This window comes from Centrocercus urophasianus, unplaced genomic scaffold, assembly GCF_019232065.1.
Source record: "Centrocercus urophasianus isolate 14NV4802_14NV808 unplaced genomic scaffold, USGS_Curo_1.0 seq_14, whole genome shotgun sequence".
Taxonomy (NCBI): Eukaryota; Metazoa; Chordata; class Aves; order Galliformes; family Phasianidae; genus Centrocercus; species Centrocercus urophasianus.
In genome coordinates this window covers 22478235-22504902 of record NW_024884586.1, presented here as the reverse complement: position 1 = coordinate 22504902, position 26668 = coordinate 22478235, and the positions used below count along the sequence as shown (strand labels likewise).

Here is a 26668-nt window from a genome sequence, read left to right as displayed (position 1 = left end):
CAGTTTACGACCAAAGGGCAACAAAGTCTTCCTATTGGAAGCGCTTGTTGAGAACAGCTTATTTCCACTGAAAAGTAATGGGTCCAAAAAGAAGTATTCCATCAAGAATTCAATATTCATCGTTTCAAGGAATTTAATTTTTTGAGTGCAAACAATTACACATGTATTGATAATGTGACATCTCCAAAGATTTGAATGTCCCTAATGGCTTCAGGCTTTCCTTCTGAAATTCACCTCTTCATTTTATGAAAGAGTATGTTTAAGTTCAGGCTTATTAGACATGAAATGAACATTAGATTAAAACCCAATACAGAATTGAAAGTCTTAAGGCCACACAAATATTGTGAAAAGTAAGCAGTAACAGGTCTGAAAGAGCCATAATCCATTAGACTAATGGAAAAATAGCTTATTTAATTGCAGCTAGAAAATGTGAGAAACCTTGGTGGGGAGGGAGGGGATTTAGACGTTTATAGCCTTCAGAGAAACTCTAACATAAATTTTACTGCATTAGCAACTGTGGTGTAGCTGGTCTCCTGTGTTCAAGAATTCCTTTGCTATTTAATCTGTTATTTAATCTGTTATTGCCAGTTTGAGCAACTTCTTTGCTGCACAGAAAAATTAATTCATGAACTTTCAGCCTCCCTTACTTTTTTTTTTCCTGTACAACACCATCCTTTATCTCTTCTTCTCATGTTTATTTTGCTGATGTATTTATATGAATGCCTCAACTACAACCATATGAAGTGTTCATTTTGCTAAACTAATCAAGAAGGCTTTTTTCATCTTCTTTAAGATATCTTCATCATTTTAGTAGCCCTTCCTTGCATTTGGCTTACAGGTGATGTTTCTTCCTTGTGTTTTCTGGAAAAAAAAAATTGCATTTTTTAATGTTTCAAATTATTTCCGGTTTGTTATCACCCCATTTTTCACTAGGTCACCTGAACATTTCTCATCTGCTGTTCTTCCAGAAGATGAGCTCCTTTTTTTTTTTTTTTTTAATATAGTGGTAGTACTTCGTCAATCTTGTCAGTCTTTGGCACTTTATAGTATTTCATCTGAAGGGAAGGGAAAGAAGACTTGTTCTGCTCTGCAATCCAGTAATATGTAACTTGAAAAACCTGCTGTGGGATGTCCTTAAGGGTGGCTTCTTGAAAAAATATTTTTGCTAAACATAATTATACGAAATGTTTTCTGTATGTCAGTGTATGACAATAACTGTGGAAAAACACATGCCAGGAACATTTATCAGGTGTGAATGCCAGATGTGTGCAGGGAGTCCAGCTGATCATTACAGTACTTTGGTGTTTAAAATCTGTGAAATGACAGATTGCTGATAGTTGATCTGCTCTGCCAACCTCTATCTGGTCAGAGGATATGAATAAATATCTTGTAGTGGTGTTTGCTGATGTGGCAGAGAACATTTGCATTGAGTAGATTTTGGTGAATCCAATTAACCAAGCTAAAATGACTTTATTCTTGCTCTTGTCGACTGAGAATTTATATTTGGGAGTGAATTATAATATATGAGTTGAAATTGTATCTAATCTTGATAATACAACTAGTTCTGAATGCCCAGGGAAAATTAACATCACTAAGCTGGGGCTTTTGTATTTCAAACAAGCTAATTTCAGCAGTGTAATATCTTTCATTTGCAAAGTTCATCTCATGGCTTGTGAAAGTGGCATTTATCTTCCTTTGTTTTCCTATCACATGCTAGAAATTGGTTGTACCCAGGGAGTGGTGGTGGCTTAATGTCTGAGTGGAGATCAGTGATGAGAGTCATTTATGACATCAGCTGTGGGATTGAGTGCACCCTTAGCAATTTTGTGGATGACACCAAACTGTGTGGTGTAGTCAACATGCCTGAGAAAAGAATGCTGTCCATAGAGACGTAGACAGACTTGAGCAGTGGGCCAAGAAGAACTTCAGCCTAGAGAAGTTGTGGGGGGACTTCATAGTGGCCTTGCAGTACCTGAAGGGAGCCTGTAGGAAAGCTGGGGAGGGACTTTCTATAACGGCATGTAGTGACAGGACAAGGGTTTAAAATGGAAGAAGGTAGACTTAGACTAGATAATAGGAAGAAATTCTTCACTGTGAGGGTGCTGAGACTGGAACAGGTTGTCTAGAGAGATTGTGGATGCCTTCTGCTCTGGAGGCATTCAAAGCCAGGCTGGATGGAGCTTTGAGCAACCAGGTCTAATGGGTGATACCCCTGCCTATAGCAGGGGGATTGAAACTAGATCATGTTAAAGGTCCCTTCCAATCTAAACCATTCTATGATGCAGTAAAGGATGGTAAGGCACTGGCGTAGGTTTCCCAGAGAGGTGGTGGATGTTCCATCCTTAGAGACACTCAGGGTCTGGCTGAACCAGGCTCTGAGCACCCTGATCTAGTTGTAGGTGTCTCTGTTTATTGCATGGGAGTTGGGCTAGCTGATCTTCAAGGGTCTCTTCCAACTCAAATGATTCTATAATTCATGTTGTTTCTTACAATAAGGGTTCCCACTAGCCAATAGTGAGTTCTCAGGAAACCAGTGTGCGTTATTTTTTGCCACTCACAAACAACATATTTTTGTAGCAGTTACAAGCATTTGCAATCTGCAGGCAGAAAGCAGTTTCTTTCATTCTATAAAAATGTCACAAAGATTTGTGTGCAGAGATGCAAGTAGTATGCTCTTCTAATTAATTTTCTATCTTCTGCAATAGATCTGGTGAAGATGCTACAAAATTTCTCTAATACGCCATTTGTTTTTGTGTATGTTTTCAGTTTGACATGCAGTCACTTGAAAAAAATGACAGTAGCAGGGAAAAAATGGTTCAGGCAGGATATTAATCTCTGGTGAACTGTTCATTGGGCAGTTGAGATGCCTTAAATGTATTTTAATGGTAGGATCATCCATCTTTACGTTTTTAAGTTATGCCAATAGGGCAGGAATTCTGTATTTGCAGGGGAATAGGATTTTAAGGAAAGATATCTTGACATCTGAGGAAAAAAAACAGTTGCCTTTTCACATTCTAAAACCAAAACAGAAGAAACAGTCTTTCGTTTTGTTTTGAAGTCAACCATATGTACAACTTTAATAGTGAAAAGTGATTTCTTCAAATGGTGCTTATAAAGGCAAATTTAAATCTTGTTCATACAAAAAAAAAAAAAAGTTTGGACAGAACCACTTAAATCAGAAATGAAAACTGCAAAAAGTAATCACTTTTGTAAACTTTGGCACTTAAAAAGTAAAAATTTAAATTTTGAAACAAGGCAATAAAATCTTGGGCTGTATGTTCATTCAAATGTTGCATTCAAAATTCTCTCCGATTGCTCTTTAAACACAAGGAACTAGATGTGCCCTTTGTGTATGTGGTACAATTTGTAGCAGTGATGTGGTTTCCTCCTGCCTTTTTTTTTCCCCCTCGGACCTTTAAGCACTCTTGATCATATCATTCTGACCTTTGTGCTATACCATCAAACACAGTTTTGCCTGCTGTCTTCTTTAAGCTGGCATTTCCATCAGTGTAGCATTTTAAAAACAGACGTAGTGTTAATTTATAGTTTCCTAAGCACTGAGAAAAGCATTAACCATTTTGGTTGATTGTTTCAATCCCATGTTTACTGTGAATACTTGGATTACCTCCGTGCTAGAGCTTGCAAGAGTGTGTGGCTGTGCTTGTATGCAGATTGGTGAAGTGCTCGAAAGCATTCCTGTGAGAGCTGTGAGTCCAGCACCGTTCTGCTGAGTTATTTCATGCACGGCAAACTTTCCTGTTGCTGTCAGTGCCAGTGATTTTAACTAGAGATTATAGCCAAATGTTGTTTTTCAGAAATTTTATTTTGGTGAATGTTAACCAAAATGCCCAAACTTCTTGATTCTTGGAAGTGGGTTTGATACCTCTGAAATTAGCTGAGGCATCAATGTTTTTTGGTTCTGCCTGGTAGGCTGAGAAAGAGCTTGCTTGCAAATTAGCAGCTTCTTGGTGTTCTGACTCTACTACAACAAAAAAAAAGAAAAAGAGGAGATGCAGTTGAGACCTGTATATGAAGTGTGCATATACTTTATTCATGTTGAGTTAGTCTTTTCAACTAACTTTGCCAACAGAAGGGAAGTTTAAAGGTTTTCATCTTCATTCATAAAAATGGTATTATATGTAATACAATAATTAAGCATAGATCAGTAAGAAAAGGACAGCCATTGTCAAGTCTAGACTCTCATTTTAAATGTTTATTTCAAACACATCTTTTTTTATGAAGTGCTTGAATTATATAACAACGGGTACTTTTACTGATGAAATAATTTTATGTTTTTGCTTTTTTCACTTTTAAGGAAACTTTTAGATCAATTTTCATGTGTCTTTAGTTGATTTTTTTCAATGAGGGGATATGGAGGAAACAGTAGGAAAAAAGGCATCACATTTAGATTAAATCTTTAATGCTTTAGAAATGCTTGAATTGTCAGTAGTGAAAAAACATTATTGACCACCATTGTTAATTGTGATGTGTAAAGACACATCAGAACATCAGTCATGTAGGATTGAACCAGTAGTCAGAATATTGTGCTTCCTTTCATTGCTGAACTTGACAAGAGACAAATACAAGCTAGACTTCTTAGCTTATAGGACTGTTTTTGTCACGTAAAATTTACAGTATAGGCTGTTTGTGATTCTGCTGATCTCTGACTTGCTCCTTTAACTCAGCAGTTTGAGATTTTTTTTAATACAGTAGTGGACGAGGAAATTAAAGGTTTCTGAAGGCCCAAGGTGTTCAAGGGGAGCTTCATTCCCCTGCATCACTCTTGCTGGCTTACTGCAGTTAAATTTCATTTTAGTGTAGTGATTGCCTCTGAGGAATGAGCCAGGGGTCCCGGACGTGCTACTGGATCAGTAGCTACTGTTTGACCAAAGATGTGTGGCAGCTGCCTCAAAGACAAGAGCCTCTTCATGGCTTTGGTATGGAGTGTCCTGAGGTGCTATCTGGAACCACAGGTTGTTACAGTGTTGAAGTGCGGAGAGGGTAAACCTTGAAGTTACTGCCATATACTGTTAGCTGGGAGAGAGTTGTATCTGGGAGCAAGTGCCAACTACCCCAGCCCCTTCTGGAGGCTTTTTCTCCAGCTTCTGTCTTTACCATCATCCTGACAGACTGTGGGCTGCTGAGGTGTGTAGGCAGTGGGGGTAGGGCTATCACAGTGTGTATTTTACTCTGCAAATAAAGAACATATTTTAGGAACGATGTGCATTTTTTACAGTGTTGATGGTGCACATGAATACTCATAGATGTAAATCAGAGAGAGAGTCTCTCGCATTTAGAGAGCAGTAGGAACACATGCTTTTGCAGATGGTTTTAAATGCATTCCCTTTCATCAACTATAAGCGAGGCTGTGTTCTAAATCAGAAAGTGAGCAGTATTGCATTTCTTATGAGCTTTACTCTGTCTGGCAGGTTATCTTGATAACTAGGGGAAACTGTTCTTTACATTGATTTTTGTCTCATCCCAACCGCTGTTTTTCAGAAAGTCTTGGTTTAGTCATAAAAACCTATAATTTCTTTGAACTGATGTTGATTTATTACAGTGCTTGTGCTTCAACTTTATTTCTACTTCACAGATTTGACTGTCCCATTGAGAGAAGTGGGTACATGTTTGAAAAGAATACCCGTGCTGAGATAATTAGCAAACATCAAGGAGTTTCAGAGCATAATCATCACATTAATATAGTGAAGAAAACCAAAATACATTAATATCTTTTAATTTTTTTGCAATTTCTTTAATTTTTTTTTCCAGTAAATATAGCTATTGAACTTCATATGTTGATTAAAAACATAGCAACTCACTCCTGATTAGCCTGATAATACAGAGCTGTGCATGATTAAGGATTCTCTATCAATATCTGCACATACAGTGTCATGGTTGAGTTATACTTTACCCAGCGATGTAGAAGTGTTAAGGGCACCAGCTTGTAACCATTTATTTCTTTATATATTGTGATAGATTGTTTATCGCTTTCCCTTGAGATGATTTACCTTAAAATTTGTTGATATGTCACTGAAAATCAGACCTTATATATGAATGTCAAATTACACTTCACACCAAAAAACTTTATTAACTAATCAATACAGCCATATTTCATTTTTAAATTTCCACCTCTTTTGTTTCTCTGTTTTGTTTTGTTTTGTTTTAATTTTATTTCTATTTTTTTTAGTGAGTGACAGTTGCTTCAGGAACCTTGCCGAGGATCGTAGTGGGATAAACCTTAAAGATCTGGTCCAGGACCCTTCTTTGTGAGTATCTGGCTCTTATTGCTAAGCAAAGAAAAACTTCATGTTATTGTGAATAGTTTTGTAATTGTATCAGTAGTATTATGATGAAGTTCACTTACTGCTTAAATGATAATATGCTTGCCAAGTTGTTAGAGTTCAATACAGGCACGTATTATTAAAACCATGTTTTCTACCTTCTCCTGATCATAGTCTAACATCAAGGGAGTATTTACAGTAAAGGGCACAAAGAACATTCATCAGAGGAAAGAGATTGTGCATGCTGGTATTTCTGCGGAGAAAGAGTATATACAAGGTCATTCATCTTTTTTGAAGACTGAACCACATAAATTAGTAGATTACTAAGTAATTATGTTATTGCCACTTATCTTTACGTACAGCTGATATTTATTTATTTTTCCACTACTTATTTTGAGTGTATAAGCATATGATTTTTTTTTTCCTCATGTAAGACTGGAAGACTAGCGGTCATCATCCTAGTATGATATCTTCCTCTAAAATAAACCTAAATCTCATGAGCTCTGAGCAAGACTTGACGTTTAGTTAAACTTTTGGTTTTTTTTTTTTCTCCAGTTAACTTTAGTACTGGCTGAAAATTTGATTGCTAATGTGCACAAGTATACTAACTGCTGTGGAAGAAAGGGAAGAAGTGGAAAAATTTACATCTCCTTAACATGAGTGATAGCGCACTCTACAGTTGGTCCTAACATGATGGGCATTTATGCTAGCAGCACACATTCTTGTTACAGTCACAGGGGATTTTTAGTAATTAAGGTAGATGCAGAATTTGTTTTGCTGTCTTGATAAATGACATATATGCGTACATACATGCATTCTTGGAAAATTTCTACATACTTTTTATACGTTTAATTTTTGATTATTAATGGAAGTACAGTGGAAAAATAGAATTAAATGTTGCTTGAGACTGACTGAAAGCAATAAGTATATTTTTAGTAATTACTATCTAAGTGTCAAAATCAAGACTAATTCAAAAGACCTCATTTTCAACCAAATTTTGTCCTTGAGGTGTTTTATTTTCCCTTTGATAATTATGCATGTTGTTTTGCACCATGTGCGTGCTTCTATGCTACTCTGTTTTGGTTTTGCACCTGTGCACCCTTCAGAAAGGATGGATTGTGTTTTGTGTTGAATGATGATTTTCCTTCCTTGCCATTTACAAAAATGATGAAAATCTTTGAGCTTTCTTCCCTGACCATAACATACAAGAAGAATGTTCTAATAGATTATTGTAATCTACAAAATAAATTCAGTGTATTTCTGTTGCGTGTACCATAGAAGCTTAAGTGACTGCAAAGTGCCCTTTTTATCACTCACTTTGAAAGATGGAACGAAGTCAGAAAGCATCTGCTAGTTCTCAAGGACTGTTAATGCAAGAAATGCTTCTTTCTGGAATTGCAGTCATAGAATGGCTTAGATTAGAAGGGACCTTAAAGCACATCCAGTTCCAATCCCCTGCCGTGAACTGGGTTGCCACCCAGTAGATCAAGCGGCCCGAGGCCCCATCCAAGAGGGCCTTGAACATCACCAAGGATGGGGTATCCATGGCTTCTTTGGCCAACCCTCATTAGAAGTATATATACTTGGTTTTGTCTTTCGAAGTGGATACTCTTACCGTTTACTGCTGAGTATTTGTTAAGAGATCTTGCAAAACGTGTAATTGCATGAATGAATCTTCAAAGGTAAATAAATTTTCCAAGTAAGGCTGTATGTTCAGTCCAGTCTTCTATAGCTGACTCTTAAAGTGCCATGGTTTCTGAATCCTTTGTAATGCAGGAGGAATGCAAAAGGACAATATAGGGCTGAAGAATTACAGTGTCAGTTGGAAAAATGGTTTAACCTTTTCTGAAATAAAATGAAGTTTAATTAAAAGATTTAGAGAACTTGGCTAAAATTTTCACCTATAGTGATAGCTAAAATAATAATGTTCTTTCTTGTGATAGTTTAATTTCTACAGTTTAGGATTTCTTTGGTGTTTGTTCACTTTGTAGATCAACTGTCTCTTTTCTTTGTAATCAGGTTTTTATAAAGAAATTCTGGTGCTCTCTCTGTGAGTCTGTCACTCTAAAGGTTTGCATTGCATTTCTAATATATGACATTAATAAAGTAGGCTAACAAAGAGTGCAAAAGGTTTGGGGCTCATTAGCATGCAAAAACATAATTAGCGTATACTTTTAACAGGAAATCACATTAATAGCAGGCAAGCATTTGAGGTAGAAATATAGTATAATACATTCACAGAGCATAGTATAGCAAAAAGAGTTTTCATATTAGGGTGGCTTAATACATCATGTAAAATGCATTTTGAATGGTGTCCATTTCTTGTGAGAGTTAGCTGTTTGACTGTGTTCTGGACTGCATTGGCATCTTCCTTGTTGTTTGTCGCTTCTAGCTCCATCACAGACAGAATGTCTCTTGTGTTATTGCAGAAAGCTATCAAATGGATGATTTTTCTGCAGGGCTGAAAGTGTGGCTTTACACTGAAATGAGACTCTGCGCTGATAGCATTGTGGGGTTTTGGGATTAATATCTGAATTTTATCTAGATAGTTATCTAGATAAACTAGATAACTTAACTTAACTATCAGGATAAGTTTAGGGCTTTTGTTGTTAGTTTTTTTTTTTTTTTTTTTTTTCCCAGTTGAGGTATCAGCTCGAGCTGTATGAACTTTGTAAGCTTCATCTGCATTCAGTTCTCTCATCATCGGTAATACTTCGCTTCACAAGCGAGGACATTGAGCATTTCTTTCCATTTGTATGTATCCTACCCTGTCAATGAAAATAAACAGAAATACTGCTTGAGAAAAAAAGTTTATCAAATAAACATAAAACGTGGAGTTTACTGAGTCACTGTGGGAGAAGGAAGCATTCAGCATTGTACATCTCAATCACATTTTGTAGTTAATTACAGAAAAGTTGAATTTCATTAAAACATCATTTAGAAGTTCAACTAGAAAGCTGATTAGAGATTTCAGTGTATAAGCTGATGTTCATACTGTGTACAATATCCAGTTTTGGAAACTAACTGTTGAGAAGGATACAGAGGTATGTAAGAGAAGGGCAAGAGGAGAAGACTAAGTGCAATATGTTGTGTAATTTAGTTTAGAGTAAAGCAGTGAAAAAGAGGAAGTATGAATTGCCTACAGTATATAAATAATACTAGCGCTTTTTCTTTTTGGTTGATGAGAAGGAATTAGTTCACTTTGTAGCAGATGAAATTGTTTCAATAGTTGGAAAAAATTCTAAGTGTCAGTATGATCTATTTTTGAGAATGTCATGAAGGGCTATGCAGGTTGCAGTCTGCATATATACGATCCTATAGATATGCATTTTTTTCCTTCTAGGAAAAAAGAAAGCATGCTTTTGTGCAGTTTGGCATCAGCACAGTTAGTATGACCAGAAAACAGCAGAAATTATTACGATTTCTTTTAGGCAACTTATTGTAGGTAATAATATTCAAGACTATAATTTGGTTTAGATGACACAGACACTCTAGGCCTACCTACCAGTCAAATAACCATGAAAGATATTTAGAATTTTGCATTCCACAGGCGAGCTTGATCTACATTGAAAGACTATAGGTGTCTTTGCATAAATGGTTCTAAACAGCAGAGCTCCAAACAACCAGGCAGTCTGGTTGTTGATGGTGCAGATGTTCTTCAAATTACATTCAGCTGAAGTAAAATGCAGTTGAACAGCCTGAAATGCTAGCAAAGTCATGTTTCTGTGGGAAGATCTTTGAGGCACTGTAGCAAGACAGAAGTTGGTGTTTGAGTACAGACAGGATGTTGAGCAGTTGATTTCATTCCTCACTTGGGAGCAGAAGTAAGTTGCCCTCTTCCTTCCGCTCCTCAACACAGTAGATCATTCAGTGTGGCGTTCTAAATTAATTCTAAATTTCTTTTAATTGTAAGCTACTTTAGGTAACTTTACTTCAGATATACCTCTGAAGCATGAACCCCATCAGGTCAGTAGAGGATTAAGTACATACATCCACCTAATTCAAGCAGAAAATCTTGGTGTAGATGTTCCCAAGTTTTAGCTCTTCTGTCACTTTATAAGATGTTCCTTTGAGCTCTAGCCTACATACAGACATATAGTTTGTAAAATAAATGTTTATACAGAAAGGAGGATGCTTTTAAACTCTGTGAAAATCACTAACTGCAGCTGCACGTATTCACTGATACCCATTTGTTTGGAAACATCTTAAGAGCTTCTTTGTGCTGAAGAAGATCTGAGAGGCCCTGAGTAGCTTCCTTCTTTTTTAGCAAAATGTCATCGTATCTTAGCCATGTTTCATATCTCCTTCATATTAGCTGATGTTAATGAAAAAGAAAGACTGTATAAATCAAAACAGAAAGAAAACAGAAAGAATAGCTAATTTCTGCCAGGAGAACTGTGAAGATGTTTTAATACCTATGCAGAAGCTTATAAAAAAAAGTAATAAATGCTTGCTTCATAAAAGCCACGAGAAGAAATTTTTTACTCTCCATGCAATTGGTATTAAACAGTCAAGGCATCAATAATATAGGAGTTTATCAGGTCTGTGGTAGATCTTCCTGTTTGACCATTGAATCCCACTTTCTATCAATATAATCTAGAAGTCATGACAAAAGTCATCTTTATCACTGCCTTGTTGTATTTCATATAAGGAGAAGATAGATACTACTTTTGGAAACTAGCTAAGAGACTTTTAGAAGTCGTTTCATAATTTTAATGACTGACAGTCCTCTGAAGATGATGAGGTAGTTCTTGAAGAATGCTGATTATTTATCTAATGAAAGACACAAGCTCTTCTGTAGGTAGGATTGAAGACTTGGTGAATACAATTTTAAGTCTGCAAATGTAGAATCTAACCATATCAATCTTCACTTGAAGGAAGCTAACAGTTGTTGATATTTACCTACAATTTTTTTTAACAAGTCCCTGTCCCCCTCTTTCCTACAAACCTTTTAAAAGGGGCTTGCTGTTTAGGCATACTGATTATCTGAGAGAAATCCCTTTCTCTGATCTTCTCTATTACGTTTCAAGAAAATAATTTTCTCAATGTACAAGACCCATTGGCAGATTGTAGCAAAAACTGCTATTATTGTGTGGATTTTTCTGTGTCTGTTTTGGCTTAATGAGTCATAAACCTATAGCACCATCCTCATCCATCTTAAGCAAAACCTTTGCAGCAGTCTTTAGCAAAGCAGAATGTCATAGAAGTACCCATTTTTTTTAATCCGTTTAATAATTTTCAACTAATTATTTTTTATACTGTGCCCCAAAAGAGTTGCCTTTAACCTCTGCAAAGATCTGTGTCAACTTTACCTACAAATAGTAGATTTATTCAGAACCAATTTTATCTTCTCTCAAAATATGGCTTCCAAATTTTGCAAAGGAGTTTCCTTTCTTTTGCTGCAGCAGTGCTGTGAGGTTGCCTGTAACTTGAGGGACTTCTGAGCCAACCAAGGAAACAAGGAAGCTGCTGTGGAAGCTGAGGTATGGGTGGTTAGCCTTGGTGCCCGCTGGTGCACAAGATGGCTGCTGCTTGAGGCCAGCTAGCATAGGGCCATTCTCCACATGTGTTCAGGAAATTCTGTGCTCGTGGGATCTGTAGTCTTCTGTGTGAGGGGCTGTTTCCTTCTGCTCATCTGTTCTGAAACTAAGTTTTAAATGGATGAATGTTGTTTATTGGAACAAACAGATCGGCAGTGGTTATGTAACTTTAGTAGACTTCTTAGCTAAGAAACAAATTGTGGTGGAGGTATACAGGATGAATAGTGTAAAGATAAAAAGATTCTAAAAAAAAAAGAGAATTATTTACCATGTTTCAGAGTTCAGAAGTTTTGACAGAAAAAAATTGAGACAGTAGATTTTGAAAAATAAAAGTACATACTCAGGTTTAGCTGAACTGAATATTTCATAGCTCGTGTAACATGTGGAAACCTGACGTATAAATGATTTTTTTTTTTTAATTAAAAAAAATTGGAGGAGATTGTTGTACCTACGCTATTAATCACATGCATGCAGCTTCTAGCTCAGCAAAGCTCTGGAAATGAAGGCAGCCAGAGGCAAGAAGCATGCACCAGAGGACAAGTAATGCTTGGTGCTATTATTAGGGCTATTCCCTAAGCATTTGTTTCTCAATTCCTTGAACAGTGTATTGAGTTGTGTGGGCTTTTAGACAGGGCTGGTGTGGCAGTTATATTCTTATTGCAGACGTAATCATTTCATAAGAAATGGAGCACATGTGAACTTAGAACATTTTTGCATGGACTCAATGACAAATTGCCCTTGAGAGCAGAGCAGGCTTCCCCGACATGGCTGAAGATAAATTTGGAACTCCCAGTAACAGAGGCACTCTCAGCACAGGAGTTGTAATAATTTATTATACAGGAGAAATTTTTTCTCCTTTAGTCTCACTACTGAAAATGACTAAATGCTCTTCTGAAATGCTTTTTCTCCCTGGACATGAGTCTTTTCGTAGAACAGGATACATTTTGTCAAAGCTATAAATACTTGAAGGGAGTGCTTAATTAGACAAGGCTTCTATTGAATTTGTGTACATATTTGCATATAGATTAAGTTAGCAGGGGAAACGAATAAGCTCTTTCTCGTAGGCTGTAATAGAACTCCAGGTTTCAGATGTAAAGGAAGTCTTAGCTGCAAATCTTAGGAATGACTCTGTCATTGAGATACAAAATTTGCTGCTTGGAAATGTTTTTGTTTTTATACATAGCATTACTTTTGGAGCAACCTTCTTATTTATTTCCATGGAAACTACAGCTGATACAAAGAACACAGTAACACTATTTGATAGAGCAAATTCTCAGCTTCAAAACACTTTTTCAATATAGTCATCCCATTAGCTGTGCATTTTTTGCCAGTGATGAACAAGAGCTGGCATGCCGTGCTCATACAGAATTTGCACCAAACCGTACTGTTGCTGCTGCTGAAACACACCACTATCTGCCTCATTCTGCTCATGTCAGCTGGTCTTCATAAACATTCAGCAAGTATCCATGAGTATCAATAGGTACCATTTTTTTCTGCATGGAGAAATTCAGTGCCACACCTTTGCTCCATACACACTTCCATGTCAAATACCATTTTGTCAGGCTGCCCCTCTGCTGCCATTTGTCATGCGGCAACAACATGTAATGGAATATTTGCAGGAAGGTTCAGCCTCTGCTGCCGTACCACTGACATCCACCTCTGATGTGGGCCAACATCATAAAACAGGAGGCATTACTTCTGAGGCAGCCCTGGTCCAATACTATTTGAAGTATTAAATTATAGATCACTTTCTTAATTAGAAAGAAGTGTCCTAACATCATTTATTCAGAGAGACCCTTTAAAATTGTTTTAAGACTGTACAACAGAAATCTGTGCAGATGGTGATTTAAGAAGGAAGAAGTATATTTATTCCACAATAATCTTTGTGTTGTTGTTTGTATTCTTTTCTCACTTTCGTTTACTATAACTTGAATTTTATTATGCTTTTCCTCTTTATCTGTGCTAACATATAAACAACACAGAGGAGTGACCAGGACACAAAGTATATTCCCTATGGATGATGGTTCTTTTCAAGCCAGGCTGTTCTATGATTCGATTCTATGATGACAGCCTAGAAGTTCAAACAAACACATCAAGGATTCAAAAACTGCCTCAACTCATATGCTGCAGACAGTTAAGTCAAAGAACCACAGTGATACTACAAACATCAAATGCTTCCTTTACGTCTTGATAATTCTATTTAAAGCCTTTTGCTTTTTGTTTAACTACAGCATCTCTTTTTACCTATAGTTTCATCCTCTTCATTGTATCTTAATAAAAAGTGGATTCTAACAGATGATTCTATTTTCTGTTAGTTGATGAGTTTTGGACTTGAAAGTGTATCTCATTTATAATGTGATATTTTTGCTTAGTTTTCTGTAAATTTCCATGAAGTTTATTCTCAATTTCATTTTCAAATAATTATTTTAGAGAATTCGGGTTGCTCCAGAGTCTTGTTGATGGTCTGTCGCTGAATTAGCTTTTTAAAAAGTACATAGTGAGAGATCTCTTTCTCCGATGTTTATTTAATATGTTTCTCTCACTGTCACAAACATGTACATTAACATGTTCTGTAGCTTGGTACCACATGTGGAAGCATTCTACAGCAGGTGTTCAACAATAAAGTAGATGGTGGAGAGATAAATTCAGGAGTGCAAAACTGGAATGTCTTACTTTCTCCATTTTAACAAACAATTTGTTCTTGCAATATTTATTTATTTAATTTTCATGGGCTTTTTTTACTATGGTATTTCATTTTTCCAAGTGAAACCTAAGAGATTCGAATGTGCTTCAAAAGTGAAGATTCTTTTAGTGCTCACATGCTCACATTTTAGTGCTTTTTTTTTTTTTAACACAGCGTGGAAGGACACTCAGTATATGGATTACCATTAACACAGGAAAGACATTCACTGTAATTTATTTTTTTTTTCGTATACAGCAAAAGGCAATACAGGGTAGTGTAACAAAGATTTTTACCACTGTTGTTCTGAGATGTTTGCATTGTTAACAATTGTGAAGCCAAGTGGTAGCACGAGCAGCTGTTGTGCCTGTACCATACCAGTATTTTCTCTGCCAGTATCGTGTACAGATCTTTCGGGAAACTGTTTTGTGCATACTCTACTGAATATGCTAAGTTCTGAAAATTAGAAGACATAAGTACATTTTAATTCCACCTATAATAAAAGTTTTGTAGAAATCAGGACTTCATCTAAGTCTGCATGATCTTTCAGGGGAAAATTAGAGACTTCTGAAGTGTTTTCAGGTTTTTGTTCCAGAGGACAAATCATTAAGAAAATGTGTGTCTGTATTCTCAATACAGACACACTCTCAATAATCTCAAAACTCTCTTTTATGTTCATTAAAACTTAAAACAGAGCATTCTTTGGATATAGTTGGCATTAAAATGTATTATCTCAGTATCTTTGAACATTGAATTCTTTCTGAAAATAAAAATTTTCCAGAAAAAATGCAAAGAAATTCAGTTTGTACATTTTGGTGTACCTCTTCTTGGCTGAGGAGTGAATGCTGCATGTTAAACCTTATTTAGGCTTATGACTTTCAGTGGCCCTTCTCAGTGTGGGTGGATGAAGAAATACTCTTGATGGACTGATTCCTCTTTTACCAGTAGGCTCTGTATTGTTTTTCAAAAGTTTACAACATCAAAAAACATCCTGAAGGAATGAATTTGTGTCTGAAAGGTAGGTAGGATAATAAAAATTCAAATTTGTGTTCAAATAGTTGGGAGTATCCATGTGTACTTCATTATTTGCTTGTAGGTAAGCATTAGTAATATATGAACTGTTAAAGATTTGGAGGTTTCAAATCACATATTTTAAGTATTTTGCATTTCTAGAGAACATTCAGTTCTGCACTGTGAAAGAACTTTGTGGAGTGTGTTTTTATGAAATCAAAACTAAGATAAATTCTCCCCTTTTTGTTAGTTTCAGTGAGATGTGCCTGCTTCTGCCCGCGTGGGAAAGCAGAACATTTTGAAGGCATACATGAAACAGAAATACCCCCAGTTTTTTCTAAATATGAAAAAAAATAAAAATAAAATAGAAAACTAGAAAAAAATAAGCACAAGTTGTTACTCAGAGATCCCAGTAATGGATAGCTAAGTGATTCCTGTGTTTATAAGGGTTTTTTTTTTTCCCTTTGTTTCCTTCTGGGTCCCACTTGCAGTTCTTGTACTGCCCAGTCCTATGCACACTTCAGGTTCCAGCCAGTGCTGTAGATCTTGCACTCTTAACCCTTTTCGTGTACATACCCAATCTGTTTTTTGTGCTAAACAAAAGGGTTTTTATTATTCTTTGTACAGCGTGCAATACTGACCATGGTCAAGAGCTAGAGCTCTTTTTTCTGTTCACAAGTTTTATTATCTTTGATATTTTCATGGTGGAAATGAAGGAATAAACATTATGCACACAGTGCTGCATGTATAGACATGCACAACCTATTTTTAAAACATTGGTAGAGGTCGTTATAGCTGCAACACAGAGCTTACTGTAGACTCAGTAAGATTTTTGTTGTAAGTTTTTACTTGGGTCTCACTGTGGCTGCGCGGTTATCAGTATCCAAGCTTTTTATTAATTCGCCAGATTGGATATTTCTGTATAGCTTAATGTACTGACATATTGCGAAGGGATAGAACTAATCTGTGGTAATGCTAGCGGTATGTAGAAATGCCTTTCTATTTCTGTAATGCAGTAATGTCATCCCTTAAAATTTGTTTCAGTGGCATCTCAACTGAAGATTGGAAATGCTTTAATTTCCCAACAGCAAACCAATTTTATCAGTTCTTAACACTCTAACTTCAAATGAATTACAACTGTTTCTGTCCAAGATCTCATTTTCTGCAGCAGTGTAAAGACGTTAATGAGAGCTGTCCTTCCTTATTAATTGAAAGTTCTTTAGTTTATCAGAGGCATATTTATTCTTCACATTTTCTTTGTCTTAATATTCCTCTTCACTTCAAGGTTGTGGCATTGTGTACAGAGCCTTCGCAAGGCTATGAATTTTTTTGTTATTTTGACATGCTAAGTCAGTTTCTTTGTACTGTTGTTCTGCACTAAGCAGCTGCCTGTTTTTCTCCCCAAGTTTTTACTTTCTCAGATTATTGGCTACCTTAATAGACAAGCAATTCTGCCACCCTATGCTCTGTAATCATAGAATCATTTAGGTCAGAAAAGATCTTCAAGATCATGAACGTATCTCTAATACAATGGGTTTCAGAATCCCTATGTTAGAATTGTGGAGAAGGAAGAAGAAATCACTGAAACTTCAGTAATCAGTGATCAAAAATTATTTTAAAATACCAGTTTTGAAACTGGTAATATATCTGGACAAGTACTGTAAGTATAAAAACAAAGAGGTTAGGCATCATTTGCTTCTATGATTACAGTGTATAAAGGAATATATGGTTCCTGAGACACAGACAAATTGAGTAATGGCAAAGAACGGCCCCTGAAAAATATATGACAAGAAGGCTGATTGATGTATGTTTTCCAGAAGTGATGTTCTTCAGCAGCAAACAGGGACTTCTCTGATGCCACTTGTCCCTTCTGTGTCAGCAAAAACTGCTCTTAGAAAAGGTGGTTGCAGAAAATCTTTTGGCGTCCTGTTATTCTGGAGGAAGAGTGAATGATCAAATGCTGCGTTCATATATGTATGATATCTATCTGTGCTATTCAGATTTTACATCTGCTTCTGTTGCTATGTTTTAAAAGACGCTGAAGAAAATAGTAACTGAAGTTACTAGGCATAATATTACCTGGTATGATTGCATTTTTCAGCTCAGCAGTAGGTCTACTTTTTTTTTTTTTTTTTTTTTTTTTTTTAAACAATCTTTTGTAAAACTCTTATAACAACCTAGTGGAAGAGAAGAAGCCATCTCCTGAAGTATGAGGCTTACAGGAGAAAAATCTAGCAATCACTGCAGAAAACTATCGTACTGTATGTTCCACATCTTCGAGATAAGAAAGATAAAGGCTGAAGGGTTTTGTGCCGGACAGGGGGAGAGAGATTGTTCATGGAGGAACTGCTAAAAGTGAGTCATGCTGACCCGAGTCTAATAATCGAGGGCATTTCTTAAAGCTTAATTTCATAGACAGAGGTTGTATTTGAAGCAGTAGACAATATCATTCTGTGATCACTATCACTGATGAGTTTGCTAAAGCAAAGATACATCATGAAATAAGACCAGATTTTGTTTTATAATGTAAATATTAATATCAAGCACTAATAGTGATTTTTGTGTGTGTGTATTCAGTACTGCTTGTGATTAATGGAAATACTGAGTGAATAACTTCAGTGCTAAGGGATCAAGTGGGGCTAAAAGTATCCCTCAAACACGAGGAAACCCTAATGCCATGATGAATGAAAAAGCAGATCGTAATCATAGAATGGTTTGGGTAGGAAGAGACTATTAAGATCATCTAGTTCCAGCCCTCCCTGTTACAGTCAGGGAGACAGACTACTCACTAGACCAGGTTGCTCAAAGCCCTGTCTTGCCTGGCATTGAACGCCTGCAGAGTGAGGGCATCCACAACCTCACTAGGCAACCTGTCCCAGTGTCTCAGCACCCTCACAGTAAATAACTTATTAATATCTAGTCTAACTCTACCTTCTTGCAGTTTAAAGCCATTTCCCCTTGTCCTGTCACTACATGCCCTTATAGAAAGTCCCTCCCCAGCTTTCCTGTAGGCTCCTTTTAGGTGCTAGAAGGCCGCTATGAGCTCCCCTCCCAGAGCCTTCTCTTATCCAGGCTCAAGAGCCCCAGCTCTCTCAGTGTGTCCCTGTAGTTAACACACTGTTTTCTAACTATGCTGTTATAATATGCAGCATTTTATTTACATGTTATATTTAAATTGCATGATTCATATAAATTACATTGTGCCATACTATTTCCTTTTTACCAAATAGAGATGAGCAAGTATAAAGGTGCTCTGTCTGCACTCTGAGCTGGCTGATTGTAACATAGCTGTCTTCATGCTGAGTACCTGCTAACATGCTTTCTCTCTCAGCGTGGTTTATTGGTTGTGGCAGAGTGTCATTCTCATTGTGGTACAGAGTTGGCTGTCATCTGATGCAGGATGCTGGCATAGCTTTCTGAAAATAATAGATAAGCAGATCCAAGATTTTTTTTCTTCTTCCATCTCTTACATTTAATTGTTCAGTTGTTAACAGAAACCCTGAGAATCCTACCAAAAGAAGTGATAAGCATGGTAATAAAAAAAAAAAAAAACAACAAAAAAAACACAAGCTTGTATTAGAATACATAATTTAGATTACTGTCACTTGTAGTTGTTCAAAATTAGGATTACTTAAATTCATTCTGATGAAGAAGACCATTAATACTTCATGCTTACCTTAAAGTAATGTGCAAAGTTGTATCACATGCTGCGTTGCTGTATAAAGCAGATGTCTCCAATACTGTGAAGTGTTTCTATATTAAAGCTACTCAGCTGGTTATAGTAGGAGGACAGATTAAAAAAAAAAAAAAAAAAAAACAAAAAAAAAAAAAGAGAAAAAGGTGAGTTTTATAAATCTTCTCTTATATGTTTGTGTTCATGTACGTGTTAGTACAGTTCTGAGGATGAAACTGAGCTGGAGCAGGAGCAGAAGAGGCAATGAAACCACAATGTTGTATGAAGTATTTAGTTTTAGGAGATGAAGATGGTGAGTTGCGGTTAACTTTTCCTGGGATGGAAATTTTGTAGGTACTTCTTGACTGCAGGAGATACTTTGGGGAAAATACTCAAGTTTATATTTAGAAATGGCTTCAGGTCAACCGTGTAGACAAGACTACGGAAATAAAAATCATCTCATGATTTGCTTGTCTCTCTCCCTTCATCTTTTCTGCAGCAAAGAGCATGAGTCTGTTGCATAATGTTTGTCTGTTAATGGACTGTTAGCAGTTCCCTGTAGGCCAGGTGTGGGCCACAAATAACTGAAGATCTTGTTGATGACCTTCAGCTTTGACATATACGGTATCTTTGTCCTGCTTTGGTTTTTGTGACTATTCAGTCTATGGCCTTTCTATAAAGAATGTCAGCAAAAATCACCAGTTAGTGCTTATCTTAAATTGCATATATGTGCATGGGCAAAATTTTTAAAACCACAAATTGTTTAAAGGAAAAGTACCTTCCAAACAACTGTGTAATGCTGACTTAGTTTTCACAGTATCGTTAGTAGATGAAAGATCATAATGTTACGGTTAAGGTGTGGAGACACTGCAGCTATGAAATGCATCTTGATGCTTATCTACATGATTGCTGTACATCAGTGGGCACTGAAAGACAAGTGATAGGGCTGGAGGAAACATGAGCTAAAGCAATGACTACTGTTTGTCCTGCTAGCTTTTAGATGAAAATACAGATGACAGTACAGTTTATTTTAAAATAACTTAATAGAATCAACCTTGGCATTCTACAGGGGCTGAAAAAGAAATCTAAGATAAGGAACCTGGAATTCTCTGTTTGTAAGTGGTATTTAGTCCACATATTCTCTAGATCTTTTAGGTTCAAGTGGAAGAGATGATCTGATAAGCTTAGTTTTGTTTGATTGGATGGAGATATGGTGAACCTTTTTCTCAGAATAGGCATTTTTCATTCTTTGATTTCTTGACCAGATAGTACTCACACATATATATACATCACACATATATATACATATACTCACATACACTCTTTAATCATAAATATGAATCTTTAATGAAAACAGTCTTTAACATAAAGAAAAAAATTGCCTCCTTTTATCTTGGAACCAGATTTCTTTCTCTCCAGAGAATGCTGCTGCTAGTAAGATTGTATTCTTACTGGAGTTTTCTTCCTTTTGATTGAAATTGAGATTCTTTAGTTCATGCTCCCTACCACTATGATGTCTTCTGTTTTTCAGCTTCTTGCTTTGGAAATCTTTTTTTTGTTTTTTTTCTAAAATACTCATTTTTTTCTCCCAAAATTCTTTATTCTTTATTCTGTCCTCTCCTGCATCCCACTTCATTTTCCCTGCTGTGGCTCTTCAGTACTTCTCTCTTGTCTTTCACTATCTCTGTTTTGGAAAACTTTCAACGTTTTTTTCAGATTGTAGTCACGGTATCATTTTTATATATCTCAAGTTTTAAATTTTCTTTGAAATCTGACCATTATGAAGAGCAAAATCAATATTCTAATAGTATTAGAGTAAGGATAGAGGAATCCTTATAGTGTTGCAGTGTCTTTGTCGATGTGATTTCTGTCTTGTTTTGATTAAAAAAGAAATTGATCTTTTCATCATGTTTATCTTAATTCTTTAATTGTTGTGCTGTTAGTTGTTGTTGTGCTAAGTCTGTTAGACTTTAAATTTATTCTTGATACAGTTCTGATATACTATTATTACCATCATTTTGCTTTTTTTTTTTTAATATCCTGTCCGTGTAAGACTTGACATTCTCTTGAACTTCTATTTCTGCCTGCTCCTGTGATGTATTTAAAGTTGAATCATTTAAGAACATTTTAATTTCCTAAAAGGGGTCATGTGGAGTACAGTATCAATAAAAGATCCTGTTTAAGTCAGGAGCCTATCAAGTAAGTGTTCCATTTTCTGTCCTGAATACATGCCTGTTTTGTCTGGAGCCCTGACAGAGTGAGAGTTCTGTTGTTCCGTTAATATATGTAATCTCAATCTTGGCATTTTGAATGTTGTAGTCTGTGTACTTCGTATATTTATTTGAAATATATGTAAGAAGTAAGAAAATGTAGTTATAAGAAATTTGCTTAACTGTAGCAATCATTAATCCTTCTAAAGGATTAGTGTTCCTTGACAAATTGTTAATAAAGGCCTATCCTAAAAGTTGAGGATCAAAAGAATAGTATATATTTTTTATTCTTTTTCACAGCCACTTTCAACATTTGGTTTTTGTTCCAGTTGCTATCTGGGAGTTCTAGATGCTGAGTCATACATGCTCTTATTTCATATGTTTTTTATTGTTATAGCACCTCAGTGCCCTGATTGTAAATTAGAATATGGCTGTAATAATCTCTGTGTAATTATAGACCACAAGAACAGTGGCTGAAACAAAAAATTTGCAATGTCAGACAAAAGGAAACAGAGATAGATTAAGTAAGAGGGAGATCACAAAAAAAACCCCCACAAAAAACAGTTAACCAGCAGTAGCAGAATGTTAGCATAGAAAGCAATGATCTTAGATTGCCAAAACTTTATTATTGTCAGATATTTTCAGTAGCCATTATAGCAGAAAATAATGGTAAATGGAGTAATTTGAAGTAAATTAACTGGTTTTAAGTATGTTTAGGGACCTACATTCCTCCTACATCTGTCAGAGAATAAGGGAAGTGGAAATCTCAATGGAGTGCTAGTCTTAGTGTTGTGACTGGTTGTGCTTGCTGGCAGCAGCAATTAGTGACATCTCTCAGGGGTCAGTCCTGGCATTCAGTATTCTTTAATGTATTCCTTAATGACCAGAATTGATGGAACAGATTTGACCCTTGCCGGCTTTGTGAGAGGCACCAAATTGGTGGAGTGGTCAGCATGCTAGAGAGGAAGGCTGCAATTCAGAGGCAGGAGAAAATGTGCTCACATGAACCTCCTGGAGATCAACAACACGTACAAAGTCTTGCCTCTGGGATTGAGTAACTCTATGCAAAAATAGAGTACAGGCTGTACTGAGTAGGAAGCAGTCCTACCAAAAATGAGCTGGGGTTGCTCAAGAAGAAGCTGAACATGAGTTAGTGGTGTTACACCTAGCAGTAGGACAGTCAACTCATCCTGGATGTACTGGAGAGAGTGTAGCTACCAGATCCAGATGGCTGGATTTGCTCAGCTTGGAGAAAGAAGGCTCTACAGAGTTTTTATCTCTCTGTCTGCAACTGTGTGACTGAGGATTCAAACAATATAGATTTGGACTTTTCTCAGGGATACTCAATGGGAGAGTCAACAGAAATTAGTTAGAATGTGATACTCTGACTAAGTATAAGGAATTTTGCATTTTTTTGAACCATAAAGCTGGTCAAACATTGCAGCTGTTAACCCATGTTAACAGGAGGTTGTGAAACCTCCAGCCTTGATGTTCAAGGGACAAGACTGATACATCAGTCTCACCGGAGCTGCTTTGAGGCAATCTCCGGAGGTTCCTTCCAACCTACGTTACTCTGTGATTTGAAAGTGGACAATGATTGTTGGTGTCAATGTTATGCTCATGAGTGAGAGAAGAGTGTGGTCCTGTGTTTATGTAACTATGTTTCATAGGTTGGAATTATTTTTTAAGTTAATACTGCTTCTTCAGAACTTGAAGCTAAACAGAAATCTCTAAAGCAATATTGTCTTCTGAATGTATTTTGGCTTCAAAAATTATTTTTTTCCTGATTATTTTTGCTTGAGCTACTCATTTTTCCCTCCTTTAAGCTTCATGTGGACAAGAACTGAATATTCCTTAAACAGATAGAAATTGCAGTAGTAGCTCAATGGTAAGAGTTTTTGGAGGGCCATGTGTTTTCAGATTCTTTCTGAAGGCTTTAAGGGCAACTTTGAATTTAAAATAATGTTTGCTATTATTGCTTCTTTTTTAAGTACAGAAACTACATGCAGTAAAGGCTTTCTTGTTAATAATACTTATTTCCTGGAACTAGTAATAGTCTTAGTTAAGGATAGGTTGGATTTATGGGTAGTGGTGTCTTTAAACTGTTACATGCAAAGAACATTGTCTTATACTATCTGTTTTTCATGATTTATTTTATCTTACCTGTTGCTATGTTGTTTCAAGGAAAGAAATACTGTTCAGGTCACAAATTACACTTTGCACACATCTACTGCTGAGAGTGTTAAATAATAACTGTAGGAGCAGCATTAGATTTTTCATTTACTACTTAACTGTGAACATTATGTAGTAAAAGGAATTTACACATTTGTTCATAAATTAATGCATTTATTATTTGGATTTGCTAATCTCTTGGTGCCTGGTCAACTTTAAATATCAGTATTTCAATATTGGTCTAAATTATCAAACTTGTGTAAATAATTATGAAATGCCATCTGACCTGACCTCTAATGATGTTTCCTTTCTTTTAGTTCATTGTGAATAGTTTAGATGTATTATACTTTGGTCTGAGAGTTTCTACAGGTTTCTATAAAACAGAAATGTTTCACTTACAAAGATGATAGAAAGCATAAGGGGTATCTAAAAATCCAGAGGAGAGGAAAGAAGAGAATATGCAGGAACTCCTCAGGGGCTTGTGATTAAAGAATCGTTTTGCCTTTTACTCCTATTGCTAATTGTCCCTTGAGCTACTTTTCAGTGATGCTCTGTTCTGCTGCTCAGTTTCTATTCTTCTCGCTAGCCGTGTTGCCTTTGTGGTTTTTTGTTTGTTTGTTTGGTTGGTTGTGTTGTTGTTTTTTAATTTTCAGAAATCATTGGAAAAACTGGTGCGGGAAGAAAATTACCACATCTCGCAGTGGTCTGCATGGGTTCTATTCATAAAGCCCAGGTATCTCTATATGTGAAACACTGTTAAGATATGAATGTTTGTGAAGGCCAAACATACATACTGTCCTCTGTGTCTTTTTGCAAGTAGAATTTTCCTAACCATCTTTAATTTCCTTCCTGTACTGTGGTTCCTGAGTATTGTGCTAAATATTAACTGTTAGTGTTGGTGGTCTTAGTCATTTGCCTAGTAATAGGTACTTACTCTTGTAATATGGTTATTCAAGGAAGCAAAATCTTAATGTTTTTCAATATGAATCTGTGATCCAGTTAATAACCATATTTCAGTTGCCTCCAAGCTATCTGTAGCATTTGTACGTGGGATTGCAGGATAAGTTTCTTTTAAGACTATTCTCCAGATTTATGAAAGGGATCATTAACTGGAAAAGTGAGATCGATATGAGCATGCTGAATGTTCGGACATCACTGCTGCTTTTAAAGATCCTATTATATGACAGAGAATTCTAGACAACATTTCTGCTTTGGAAGATATATCCTTCTGTCACTTTTGCTATCTTTATCCAGGCAAACTGACCAGAGCAAAATGATAAGGAATATAAATAGTGACACTTGAAGGAATTTATTTAGTTTACAGAAATATAAATGCCACAGTTCTGTTTCCACTCCTCTTCCACTTCCACTGAGGAAGAAATCAAACCTCTTCCTCCTCTGTGTTCTTCAGCTTGCGGATGGCCAGAAGCATGCTGACATTGTCAGGATTGTTACAGGCATTGTCACCCGAAGGAATATCCACAGTGTCTACTGTGCATATGAGTACAGTATCATTGTGCAGTCCTATCTTAAAATAAATAAATCTCAATTTCTGTGGAGTAGGTTACTCTTCTGTTTAAATATCATACTTGCAGAAGCACAGTAATAAAGAAGAGAGGCAGCAGCGAAATGGAACTGGGAGAATCACTTTATCTAGCTGTCATTTTTACTTTTAGAAGTACATCACACAAAATAGAAAGCAAAAGAATGTAGCTGATAATGACTTACAGGGTGAGTTAAAGCTATGAGTAAAGAGAAGTTAACTATCACTTTCCCCAAATGGATTTTGGTTTTGCAGGCTATTTGAAAATAGTTTTGGGTTTGTTTGCTTTTTTTAGTACCTGAATCAAACTAAATTTGTAAATCCACACACCGCTGACACTGTCTGACATCCACATTTCCTTTCTTGCCATGTATCTGAATACTGTAATTAGTTGTGACATGAGTTGAGGCAATACATCAGTAGCTTTTATATTCATCTGGAAGCATTTTATTGGCATTTAAATGATGAGCTGCAGAAAAATAAGGGAATGATAACTTCGGAAAACAAAAATAAGAATGCTGAAGACCCATGTATTGAAAAAAATATTTTTCAATAACTTGAGTTTGAGCTGCTGTACGATATGGATGATGATTTCAAAAATGACTTGGTTATCTGGAATGGTGATAATTATACAAGGCACACAGTTGAGGTCTCACTTTCAGTGTTGTCAATAATTCTATTTGTCTACAGGAAGTTCCATGAGGCATAAGGAGGGATGGATCGAAAAAAATTTTTTTTCCCCTCCCACATTCCCAAGCTCAAAGCATACACTAAAATTGTGTTACTGGGTCACTGCTTTAAACACAGTTTAGTTCTGCTGTTTAGACCATGTGAGGTAATATGAGCAAGTATACCAGCATGTTTAGAGGAAAAAAAAAAGCAAAACAGGAAAAAGAAAAACAACAGCAAATACTGCCTCCAAATGTAACTGTCTAGAGAAATTCAGACATTAAAAAAAAATCTGCTATTAATTGTATACTGGATTATATTCATGCTTTATATCCTCTGGAATGTGGTGGAGAAAAATGTGACATTACAGCTTTGGGAAGGTAGAATATTTTGAAGAATATATTTTGTCTTCAAGAATAAGAGCAGTTTTTGTTATCAGTGCATCATAAAGTTTTTGAGGCCTTCTGTTTGTCCCTTTTTTAGTTACAGATTTTGTAGGAAAAAGGGGTTTGGAAATTTTCATTTTCATTGAATTTATTACAATCCAAGATATTAAAAAAAAAAAAAAAAAAAAAAAAAAAAAAGGAGAAAGCTCACAAGTGATGTGATTTTACTTTCTTTCTGGGCCTTTCTTAATTGATTTAATTAAAATTGCCGTCTCTTAGACTTTATATCATTTGTGTGATTTCAGAATTGTCGGATTTTATTTGTGGAACAAATTATTTAAAATTTCTGAAGTCTTCTGTCACTTACTTAATGTGTTACTTCTTGTTACTTCCATGATTTACTTAATTGTGAAGAACTAATGTGATGTAGAATCTAGAATGATCAAACCACTTCAGAGTATTCTCAGCTTTTTTTTTTTTTCTTCTTGAGTTTGGGTCTTCCT

General features: G+C 36.0%; 1 protein-coding gene across 16 annotated transcripts in view; it reads left to right on the top strand.

Annotated features, from left to right (window-relative positions):
• The window catches only part of GPHN (gephyrin), a 308827-nt gene that overhangs the window by 115710 nt on the left and 166449 nt on the right, over positions 1-26668 (top strand). For all 16 annotated transcript variants that reach the window (XM_042814426.1, XM_042814421.1, XM_042814428.1 and 13 more), the window contains one exon: positions 6188-6266. In XM_042814426.1, coding sequence (XP_042670360.1) covers positions 6188-6266 — 79 coding nt within the window. The remainder of the gene's footprint in view (positions 1-6187; positions 6267-26668) is intronic.